We start from the raw sequence: 12,163 nt of genomic DNA, 5'->3' as shown, positions 1-12,163 counted from the left end.
GTGTTGTGGTGGGCACCTATAGTCCCAGCTACTTGGGAGGCTGAGGCAAGAGAATTGCTTAAGCCCAAGAGTTGGAGGTTGCTGTGAGCTATGACAGCACAGCACTCTACCAAGGGTGACATAGTATAACACTCTGTCTCAAAAAGAAAAAAAAATACACTGATTTAAATTTACTGCTGATTTTTACCAAACTTTTAAGCTTTAGTTTATGAAATAGGATCACAGTTCTTTTTCCCAATTGCTAATACCAAGATTGTTCAAATCCCTAAAAAGGGGAAGTCCAAAATACCCACTGTTGAGCTTCTATGCCTTGGCTTTTACAGTATTTCTCTGCAGAGGAGCTAGGATGACCGCCACATCTCTGTCATCACTCTCAGAGATATACAAATTATGCTTTTCAGTGTATTCTTGGACAAGCTCTGGCACCAAGTAATGGGTACACTGGCCCCTCCTGACAGCTCTCCTGATCTTCGTGGACGAGATGTCATTAGTGATCCACTTGTTCACCAGGTGAATGTTGCTCCTGTGCTTCCACAGCATGTCAGATTCATAGATAAATTTCTGAGTCTCACTATCAGCCTGAGTAATACATATGAGTCTGTAGTCTGCAACGATCTGGGTTATATCCTTACTCTTCCACAAATTGGGAACACCAAAGAACTCCAGTAAATCTGCCACACACAGCAACTTTACCTTCGGCAAATCTTTTGGTTTTGGATCTGAGAATTTCTTTTGATTAGAATCTTGTCTTGGTTCAGTCCACTTCCTCTTCCGTCCACGCCTCTCTAGCACAGGTGAGTTCTGTGAGTGGTCACAGTTACTGGCCTCCAGTTTCTCTTGATGGTGTCTGTTCCATTCTTGTAGTCTTTGGCCAGCTCAAAAAACCTGAGGTGCATGTTGGTGATAGGATTAAAGGAACCACAAGCAAGGAGAACCACTTTTGTCTTCTCTGAATTTTCCAATGTAAGAATTTGAAGCTGTTAATCTAAATGGAAAACTGTGACACCTCACTTGATGTTTTTACAAAGGAAATTCTCTGAATCGGAAAGAGTTTTGCAAGATCAGCTATTGGAACCATTCCGACTAACATGCCAATGGTCTTATACGTGGCCTAAACAAGCGGTTTCTTATCCAAATTGAAACTCACACTCTCAGGCTGACCTGTCCAGTCCTCCAGGAGAAGACCTGGGACTGAGAATTTGCATTTCTAACTGTTTCTGCCCCAGAGCTCCCCAAATGAGTTAATGTTGGCAATGTTGAAAATTTAGAGTTAGGTAATTCTTTGTTGTTGAGGCAGTCCTTTACATTGTAGGTAATTCAGCAGCATCCCTTCTCTCTACCCACTACATACCAGTGGTAAACCCTTGTTGAGACAACTAGAAATGTCTGTCGGCAGTGCCCATAGCTCAGTGGGTAGGGTGCCGGCCACATACACCAGAGCTGGTGGGTTCGAGCCCAGCCCAGGCCTTCTAAAACAAAAAAATACCCGGGCATTGTGGTGGGCACCTGTACTCCCGGCTACTCGGGAGGCTGAGGCAAGAGAATTGCTTGAGCTTGAGAGTTTGAGGATGCTGTGAGCTGTGATGCCACAGGCAACAGGGACTCTATCTCATTTAAAAAAAAAAAAAGAAATGTCTGTAGACAGTGATTTTTCAACCTATGTACTGTGAAAATTTTTAAAGATCATTAATTATTTTTGAAAGAAGTTCAACACATAGTTAAGTATATCCTTTTTTTTTTTATTCGTTTTTTGATCTGTGTAACTTCAATGTGCTTTGGAAGTTTATAGATTCAAGTGTGCTGTGAGGTAAAGAAGGTTGAAAATCACTGTTCTAGACATTGCTAAATGCCTTCTTTTGCCCCTGTTGAGAACCACTGCTCCAGGGTGAAGTGTAGGGTGACTGGGGAAAACTCTTACATCCATATTTTTGAGTTCTTTTAGGCTAGTTAGATTCTACCTGGAGACACAGTGTATAATAATTTTTCTCCCTGGATGGTGAAGATCCAGCATTCTGTTTGCTAGGGGAAAGGTGTTGTGGAGTACTCAGTATCTAATATATCTGTGTTTACTTAATCTTCTGTTTTTAGTATTATGCTCCTTTCAGTGCACTTGATGTGTCCTTTAGTCCAGAGACCCTTTTCCAAGGAAAAAAATTCTCTAGTCTTTTTTTGTGGGGGAGTTTGGGGAGGGACTGTTACCTGCTGAGTGTGTAGTGTGGGGATGTTTACTTCCTAGGCTTTCAGATAATCCTGGTTATTTTATTCCTTAAGTGGCCCTCACCACCTTCCTTCTTATCCTCAGGCTCTGGTGGTTCCAATATTGTGTCTGAAAAAATTCCGAAGAGTAAATTGAATAGCTTAGGATTTAGTTCTCTAGTGTCTGTTAAACTCATTGATCATGTGTTCATCTGATTTCAGGCTTCAGTATTTTATTTTACTTGACACTTTCCCATTTATTCTATCATCTTGAGTTTCTGCCTCAGACACTCAGAAAAAAATTCTTTTTGCAACTTAATGTCTGACAAGAGAGTTTTGGATTTTTACAACTCAGTAATAAAAATACAAATAATGGCTCGGTGCCTGTGGCTCAAGTGGCTAAGGTGCCAGCCACGTACACCGAAGGTGGCGGGTTCGAATCCAGCCTGGGCCCACCAAACAACAATGATGGCTGCAACCAAAAAATAGCTGGGCGCTGTGGTGGGCCCCTGTGGTCCCAGCTACTTTGGAGGCTGAGGCAGGAGACTTGAGCCCAGGAGTTGGAGGTTGCTGTGAGCTGAAATGCCATGGTACTCTACCCAGGGGGACAGCTTGAGGCTCCTGTCTCCAAAAAAAAAAGAAAGAAATAATGTAATTGAAAAGTGGGCAAATGATCTGAGTAGACATTTCCCCAAAGAAGGCATACAGGTAATCTGTAAGCACATGAAAAGGTGCTCAACATCACCAGCTATCAGGGAAATGAAAATCAAAACCACTTCACACCCACTAGGATGGCTGTAATAAAAGTCAGATAATAAGTGTTTGTGATATGAAGAAAGTAGAACCAGTACAGACAGCTGTGAGGAATATAAAATGATACAGCCACTTAGCATAAGACTAGTGAGTCTTCAGATGGTAAAACATAGAGTTATTATTATACTACCTGTATTTGACAAAAGATTGAAACAACCCAAATGTCTGTCCTCCATGTGTGAATAAACACAATGTGATAACCCTATACAATGGAATGCTATTTGGCCGTAGAAAAGAATGACATATTGAAATAGGCTATGGCATAAATGGACCTTGAAAACATGCCAAGTCACAAAGATCATTTATAATTCCTTTTAAATCAATAGGCAAATCTATTGGACCTGCCCTAGAGCTCCCTAGATCAATAACATGAGAGAGAAAAGTAAATTACTGGTTTCAAATGGCTGGAAATAATGGGCGCATAAATAGGTGATAGTTACAGGGTACTGGTTTCTATTTCAGGTAGAGAAAGTGTTCTGCATTTGACTGTGGCTATGGTTATGATTATACCAAAAACCATTGAACCGTATCCTTTAAATGGACAAATTACATGATCCAGTGCCTCACTAAAAAAACCGTATTGTCTTAGTGCGGATTTGAAAGAATGTTAAGAGTTAGTACATGTTTTTAATCCAGTGCAAGGGTTCTCAACCTTCCTAATGCTGTGACCCTTTAATACAGTTCCCGTGGGTTGTGACCCACAGGTTGGGAACCACTGATCTAGTGTGTTATCTTCAAATCCTAAAATGTGACAAAATGCCATACTGTATGTTAGGTAATTAAATTATTTATTTCAGAGTAACATAAAGGGATATCAAAGTTCTGAAAAGGATTTTTGAATTTACGGTTAAGAAACACAAATCTAGGTTAACCCTTTGGTTTTATAGGTCGGGGTGGAGAACCTTTTCATATTGGAAGGCTGCATTAATTGAGCTATAATCTAATAAGCGTGCATTCAAGAAACTTCGATTAGATATACTTAAAAGTGTACATTAACTTGTAAAAATCTTACTCTGTCCTTGATAATTTCAAAAAATAAAAACTTAATTTTAAAATTATCCTTGTAATGACTTTACTGTATCTGCTTTTTGTTGGAAAGTATTTGAATTTTGGTTGCAGCGTGGAGGTCCCCAATTTCAGTTGATCCTCTAGATGGGTATCAGTCATTGGTGACCTTAAGGGCATCTTGATTTTGGTTAGGTAGGAAGAATGTAGATTCGTAGGAATAAGTCATTGAAAAACAAGAAAGTATTTTTTGGCATGTTGCTGCTGAAGTGCGGGTATTCTGCATTTATCCATATTTCAATCGGATCTTTCTTGGCATTAAACAATGAGTTCAGTATGTCATCTACAGATAACCTGGATGGAAGTAGAACACATTATTCTTAGTAAAACATCATAAGAATGGAGAAGCATAAATCCTATGTACTCAATTTTGGTATGAGGACAATTAATGACATAGTACACGGTGGAGGGTTGGGGAAGAGGAGAGCAGAGAGAGAGAAGGAAGGAGGGGTGTGGGGGAAAGAAATAGAGGGAAGGATGGAGGTGGGTGGGAGAAAGGAAGAGAGAAGGAAGGGGAGGTCTCGGTGTATGACACCTTTTGGGGGCAAGACAAAATTGTAAGAGGGACGTTACCTCACAAATGTAATCAGTGTAACCTGGTTTCTTGTATCCTCAATAATGCCCAACAATAAAAAAAGTCATCTACAGAGAGCTCAGTCAGTGCTATCTGTAGTTCTTTAGGTGCCTTGGTGATGTCACCTAGATGAGGCTGAGATGCTAATTTGCTGGTGATGTCATGATTCTCAAAGTCAATAAACCTTTCATTGTATTCTCCAATTAATGGGCCTGTAACAACTGCATATTCTTCAGATGTTTCACATATATAATTCTGCTCATCAGTGACCTTTGGTAACTGAGGAAAATGTTTATCAAAAATAGCTTTTAAGGCTCGGCGCCTGTGGCTCAAGCGGCTAAGATGCCAGCCACATACACCTAAGGTGGCGGGTTCGAATCCAGCCCGGACCCGCCAAACAACAATAATGGCTGCAACCAAAAAAAATAGCCGGGCGTTGTGGTAGGCGCCTGTGGTCCCAGCTACTTGGGAGGTGGAGGCAGGAGACTTGCTTGAGCCCAGGAGTTGGAGGTTGCTGTGAGCAGTGAAGCCATGGCACTCTACCCAGGGTGACAGCTTGAAGCTCTGTCTCCAAAAAAAAAAAAAAAAAAATTAGCTTTTAAAAAAATGGTTGGATTTTTGGCCACATATATATAGATATAGACTTAGTTTTACCTTTCAAAGAAATATTCAGGTCATTTTGATTTGGTATGATACCACACAGAAATGCTGCATTCCCAGATAAAACTTCTTTCATTAATTCACATTGCTGATCCTGTTCTTTATAAAATTTAACTATCTGTTCTTGCAGAGGTGAGATTTTGACCAACACTTAATACTGCCCATGTGATAGCTGGTGTACTTTGGAATGATATGGCAAATCCACACTGAATACCTCTTCATTCAGCTTTAGCATGTTATGAAACTGGCTATGGCATATTGAATTTGCACAAACATAGTTAACAATACTGAGAACTTACTGCCAAGTGTCATGTAAAGCAAGAGCTGTAGTACGAGATTTTGCTGATGCAGGTTACAGTGAAAAGAAATTATAGAGTACCTGGATCTCTTAATTCTTTTTTTATCTGTGCAATAAACTCTTCATGTTTTCCTCTTATGGAAGGTGTACAGCCTAAATTCACCAAATTCAGTCCAACTTCATGTTATTTATCTTGAAAGTATTAAAGATAGCTATTGCCTGTGTTCTGTTAACAAGAGTGTCCAAAGCGAGTAATTGTAGCAAAGAAAATGTCTTGTTATGGCCCTAATGAAGTATAAAACCTGTGCCAAGTCAGTAGTCCCTAATATCTCATCCAAAGTGATTGAATAATTTCTATTTTCTGTTTGAAGTATTTCATGAAGTTGGGAGAAGTTAGGACTAAGTCAGGAGTGTAGCAGCTGTCAATTTAGCTCTTGTGGCTTACTGATTTTAATTGTGGTAGTCAATTTGGGATGATTATTTCATTTAACTTCATTCTTTGGTATTTTAAATACATTCGTTTTAAAAATATAAAAGGGTGGTGCCTGTGGGTCAGTGAGTAGAGCATCAACCCCATAAACTGAGGGTGGTGGGTTCAAACCCAGTCCCGGCTGAACTACAACCAAAAAATAGCCAGGCATTGTGGCGGGCCCCTGTAGTCCCACCTACTTGGGAGGCTGAGGCGAGAGAACTGCTTGGGCCCAGGAGTTGGAGGTTGCTGTAAGCTGTGTGATGCCATGGCACTCTACCAAGGGCAACAAAGTGAGATTCTGTCTCTACCCCCGCCAAATATATATATAAATAAAAGATGATCAAAAATATATTAATAAAAGTGAAAAGATTTGTTCTGTAAAATTTAAATTCAGTTCAAAGGCCACATGTGACCTTAGGAAAAATAGATTCCCTTTAGGTAATCTGAATAGTTTTGTCTTTGAAGTCAGATCTGGTTTGAATCTTAACTCAGCAGGTCATTAGCTATGCCATTGTGTGGAGAGGGAGAACATCTTCAACTCTTTTTTCTGTTTCTGAAAGAGGATTACAAACCTCACAAAGTTAATGAGGACTAAGAGAGCTGGCAAAGTAGTTGTTACCATTTATGGACTACCATCTATTCTCCCATCTGTCTGTCTGATGTTTGCATTTTATATACATTCTTATTTAATCACATACATTCTTATTTAATCCTCACAGAACCATGTGTAGCTACTAAAGAGAAAAACATCTGAAAATCTGAAATGCTCCAATGAGTTTTTCTTTTGAGTGTCATGGGCATGCAGAAACTTTAGGATTTTAGATAATTGGATTAGAATTATTCACCTTGTAGGCCAAGAATATGAGGTTGGCTGTGCACACTATATTCAACTAGAAAGAAAGGACAGTGTTGAAGAAGATAGACTGAGGAATAAGACTACTGTAAACTTGGTAAGACCTGATTGTGGCTTGAACTAAATTTGGTCTCATTTGACGTAAAAGAATAAGGATATTTCAAGGCAATGACTTGTTAGGCCTCTGCCAGAGGATTAAAGATGGGATATGTGCATCTATAATAAGACCTTTGTGTTAGAGATGAAGCGGTAATCATTTCTCACTAAGATCAAAATAACATAAAAAAGATGAATCTTTATTTATTTGAATTGTATTATCTGTAGTTGGGACCTCTTTGATGTACTTCTGGAAACTAAGACTATGATGCTATGAAAGTACTTGTATCTTTTTTTTTATTATTTAGTTCAAAGAAGAAATCTCGAAACGTTTCAAATCACATACTGACCAACTTGTGTTGATATTTGCTGGGAAAATTTTAAAAGATCAAGATACTTTGAGTCAGCATGGAATTCATGACGGACTTACAGTTCACCTTGTCATCAAAACACAAAACAGGTATGGTTTTAAAAGACATAGAGCTTTAAACTGTGAATAAATACTTATATTTGGTTTCTGAAAATTTTTAAAGAATTGTTTGTGAAGCAGATATATTTGTCTTGGAAAAATAACTAGTGTTGGCTTTAAATGGCTTTCCCTGTTCCCCCCTCATTAATATGTAAATGCATTAAAACTCCTTTCTTTTTTGTTCTTAGTAATAATCTTTTTTTAAAATGTGATTTCATGTTAGTGTTTGTCATATGAGCATTTACTATTTCAGAAAATTTAATATGTCTAAATTATTTGAATTAGAATAAGCCAAAAATTAAGTAGGGCACTTGCTCCATATACTGAGGGTAGTGGGTTCAAACCTGGCCGCAGCTGAATTGCAGCAGGAAAAACAGCCGGGCGTTGTGATGGGCGCCTATAGTTCCAGCTACTGAGGAGGCTGAGCAAGAGAATCGCCTGAGCCCAGGACTTGGAGGTTGCTGTGAGCTGTGAAGCCACGGCACTCTACCAAGGGCGACAAAGTGAGCCTCTTGTCTCTTTAAAAAAAAAAAAAAAAGAATAAGCAAATTAATGTTTTTAGCTATTTTTGTTTTAGGGGAAGTTTTAGGCAAAGATCTCAGGTTACTTATCTCTTAAGCAAACCAAAAATAAATAACCATATTACTTTGGACCTAAGGTACTATCAGTTTTTTTTTAATTAGATCATAGCTGTGTACATTGATACTGTCATGGGGTACAGTGTGCTATTTTTTTTTTTCTTTTGAGACAGAGCCTCAAGCTGTTGCCCTGGGTAGAATGATGTGGTATCACAGCTCACAGCAACCTCCAACTCCTGGGCTTAAGTGATTATCTTGCCGCAACCTCCCAAGTACCTGGGACTACAGGCACCTGCTACAATGCCTGACTATTTTTTGGTTGTAGTTGTCATTGTTGTTTGGCAGGCCCAGGCTGGATTCGAACCTGCCAGCTCTGGTGTATGTGGCTGGCACCTTAGCCACTTGAGCTACAGGCACCAAGCCCAGTGTGCTATTTTTATATACAATTTGAAATATTTTCATCAAACTGGTTAACATAGCCTTCGTGTCATTTTCTTAGTTGTTGTATTAAGACATTTATATTCTGGGCGGCGCCTGTGGCTCAGAGGAGTAGGGTGCCAGCCCCATATGCGGGAGGTGGCAGGTTCAAACCCAGCCCCGGCCAAAAAAAAAGACATTTTTATTCTTCATTTAGAAAGATTCACATGTACCCTTAAAAGATGAACCATAAACGGGATACCACCAATCATTCTCCCTCTACCCATCTTTCTCCCTCCCTTCCCCTCCCTCTTCCCTTCTCCCGTATTCTTGGGCTATAATTGGGTTATAGCTTTCCTATGAAAGCTATAAATTAGTTTCATAGTAGGGCTGAGGACATTGGATACTTTTTCTTCCATTCTTGAGATACTTTGCTAAGAAGAATAATTTCCAGCTTCATTCATGTAAACATGAAGGAGGAAAAGTCTCTATCCTCCTTTAGGGCTGCATAGTATTCCATGGTGTACATATACCACAGTTTATTGATCCATTTGTGGGTTTATGGGCACTTGGGCTTCTTTGATGACCTGGCAATTATGAATTGGGCTGCAATAAGCATTCTGGTACAAATATCTTTGTTGTAGTGTGCTTTTTCATCTTCTGGGTATATACCTAGTAAAAGAATTACAGGATCAAATGGCAGGTCTATTTTTAGTTCTCTAAGTGTTCTCCAGATGTCTTTCCAAAAGGAACGTATTTGCAATCCCGCCAATAGTGTAGAAGTGTTCCCTTTTCTCCACAACCATGCCAGAATCAGTGACTTTGGGATTTTGTGATATGGGCTAATCTTACTAGTGTTAGATGATATCTCAAAGTAGTTTTAATTTGCATTTTTCTGATAGTTAAGGATGATAGCATTTTTTCATATATCCGTAGGCCATGCGCTTATCTTCTTCAGAGAAGTTTCTTTTCAAATCCCTTGCCCGCTCTGAGATGGGATCACTCATTCTCTTCTTGCTAATACGTTTGAGTTCTCTGTGGATTCTGGTTATTAAACTTTTGTCGGAGACATAACCAGCAAATATCTTCTTCCATTCTGAGGGCTGTCTGCTTGCTTTACTTACTGTGTTCTTGGCTATGCAGAAGTCTTTTAGTTTGATGAGGTCCCAGTAGTTTATTTTTGATGTTGCTTCAATTGCCAGGGGGGTAAGGGGGGGTGCTCCTCCTCATAAAATTTTTGCCTAGGCTGATTTCTTCAAGTGTTTTCCCTATACTTTCTTCTAGTATTTTTATAGTTTGTTTGTCTTAAGTTTAAATCTTTAATCCAGGGCACTATCAATTTTTAAGAGAAACTTTTATTTTGTGTATCACTAAGGAAGAACACTGCTAATTGAACTTTTTTTCTTGTCACTTAAAATTTTTATTTTCTACTTAGAGAAAGAACTCCTTTAAACTTATTTGGATATAGAATTTTACCATGTCAGTTTTGGATACCTACAAAGAAATATAAATGAAACAAATTGTTGATATTTCTTCCTTCCTAAAATTTATTTACATTGAGTCTGAATTTTTTGAATCACCTTTTGACTTAGCTGTCAGTGTTTATATTTTTCCATACAGTACTAAACTCTATTATGTCCAGAGTGTTGGTGATGTTACATTTCTTTAAAAAAGTAGTAGGGTATTTTCTCAAGAATTTTCTTGCAAGCCATTGACATTCATTCTAGAATGTAAGCTTTTATGCTAGTGTTCCTCAAAAGCAAATATTTGTTTTACTGATTGTAACATTTATCTCTCTTGTTTTTGTGCCTTTTTTGTACATGTGGTAACTTCTTTCAGTGCCAGTTAATGGTGTCTTTTTTCTGAAGATACTTTAATGTGGTAATTAAACTCAACTTGTAGGGTACAATAATATACTTAGTCATGTGCTAAGAGCACATGTGTGCAGACATTACAGTTGATGTACGGCTGTCAGCAGTTGTAGGATAGATCTAATTTCAAAGAGTTAAAATGAAAAAATATGTAATGGAAGAAATAGTGAATGATATCAGAACTCTTTTTTTTTTTTTTGAGACAGAGCCTCAAGCTGTCCCCCTGGGCAGAGTGCCGTGGCATCACAGCTCACAGCAACCTCCAACTCCTGGGCTCAAGCGAGTCTCCTGCCTCAGCCTCCCAAGTAGCTGGGACCACAGGCGCCCGCCACAACGCCCGGCTATTTTTTGGTTGCAGCCGTCATTGTTGTTTGGCGGGTCCGGGCTGGGGATTCGAACCCGCCACCTTAGGTGTACGTGGTTGGCGCCTTAGCCGGCTGAGCTATAGGCGCGGAGCCGATATCAGAACTCTTAACCTGGTAATCAGAAGAAAAGGTTTTCTGATAAACTGTATTTCTCTATTTAAAGATAATACTAAGTAATGCTCAGTTATTATTTGGCTTGATTTCTCAGCCTTTTAATGAAATATCACTTTTTATTTTGCTTTATTATTTTTAAGAATTTCAAGGGTCTGCATAAAACTAGTCTCTGATGGCCCCTAAACCTTAAGGACTTGAGGGGGTAGATAAAAAGTTGTTATAGTCCAACTTTGTGAGTGTAACTTGTCACTGTGACGTATATCCTTCTCTTAAATAACCATTATGAAAGAACATAATGAAATATTTATGTATGTTATATTTAAAGAGGTGGGGCAGTTACAAATATATTTTAGATTTTATAAGATTTTATTACGGATGTTTATGTTTTTTATTCCTAATGCTTAATTTGAGTTGAATTATTTAAAAAGTTCCTTTAGAAATTAACCCCACTGCTTATACTGTGATTTCATTATTTTCTGTAGGCCTCAGGATCATTCAGCTCAGCAAACAAATACCACTGGAAGCAGTGTTACCACATCATCAACTCCTAGTAGTAACTCCACATCTGGTTCTACTACTGGCAACCCTTTTGGTTTAGGTAAGTTTCTTCAGTTATTTTTACAGGGATGAAAAAAACCCCCAACTTCTCCTTCCCTGGGAGTTTTTGATAAAATGGCAGAATTAACATACTACATTGCTTTAATAACACAAATTAAAAAAAAAGTTTTATAGTTAACTTCTATAATTTTAGGTTTTAAGAAAGTGCTTGGGGATATAGGTGTGTTCTGGGTTAGCTTAGATTCACATTTAATAAGTGGTCAATAATTAACATATTACTTTAATAGTGAAAGATAGTGTATGTATATCTAATGTAACTACCATATAATTGAATCTGAGGAAGATTAGGTAATCGTTCATCATAGGATAGCCTCCTGGTAATAATTTTCTCATTTGGAAGTAAATGGATTGGACTGTATTATTTCTTTTCTTTTTTTTTTTGAGACAGAGCCTCAAGCTGTCCCCCTGGGTAGAGTGCTGTGGCATCACAGCTCACAGTAGCCTCCAACTCCTGGGCTCAAGCGAGTCTCCTGCCTCCGCCTCCCAAGTAGCTGGGACCACAGGCACCTGCCACAACACCTGGCTATTCCCCCCCGCCCCCCAGTTGCAGCCATCATTGTTGTTTGGCGGGCCCAGGCTGAATTCGAACCTGCCACCTTAGGTGTATGTGGCTGGTGCCTTAGCTGCTTGAGCCACAGGCGCTGAGCCTATTATTTATTTTCTAACTGTCCTGAGCATATATGGAAGGACTGGGACCTGGAAAC

General features: G+C 38.9%; 1 protein-coding gene and 1 pseudogene across 2 annotated transcripts in view; one reads left to right on the top strand and one right to left on the bottom strand.

Annotated features, from left to right (window-relative positions):
- Positions 1-12,163, top strand: part of UBQLN1 (ubiquilin 1) — a 58,739-nt gene that overhangs the window by 22,566 nt on the left and 24,010 nt on the right. For both annotated transcript variants that reach the window (XM_003782976.3, XM_003782977.2), the window contains exons 2-3: positions 7,336-7,487; positions 11,324-11,439. In XM_003782976.3, the coding sequence (XP_003783024.1) occupies positions 7,336-7,487; positions 11,324-11,439 (268 nt within the window). The remainder of the gene's footprint in view (positions 1-7,335; positions 7,488-11,323; positions 11,440-12,163) is intronic.
- Positions 169-980, bottom strand: LOC105888192 (annotated as a pseudogene).

Source organism: Otolemur garnettii, unplaced genomic scaffold, assembly GCF_000181295.1.
Source record: "Otolemur garnettii isolate 467f Iridium unplaced genomic scaffold, OtoGar3 scaffold00006, whole genome shotgun sequence".
Taxonomy (NCBI): domain Eukaryota; kingdom Metazoa; phylum Chordata; class Mammalia; order Primates; family Galagidae; genus Otolemur; species Otolemur garnettii.
This window is presented reverse-complemented; position numbering and strand designations above follow the sequence as displayed.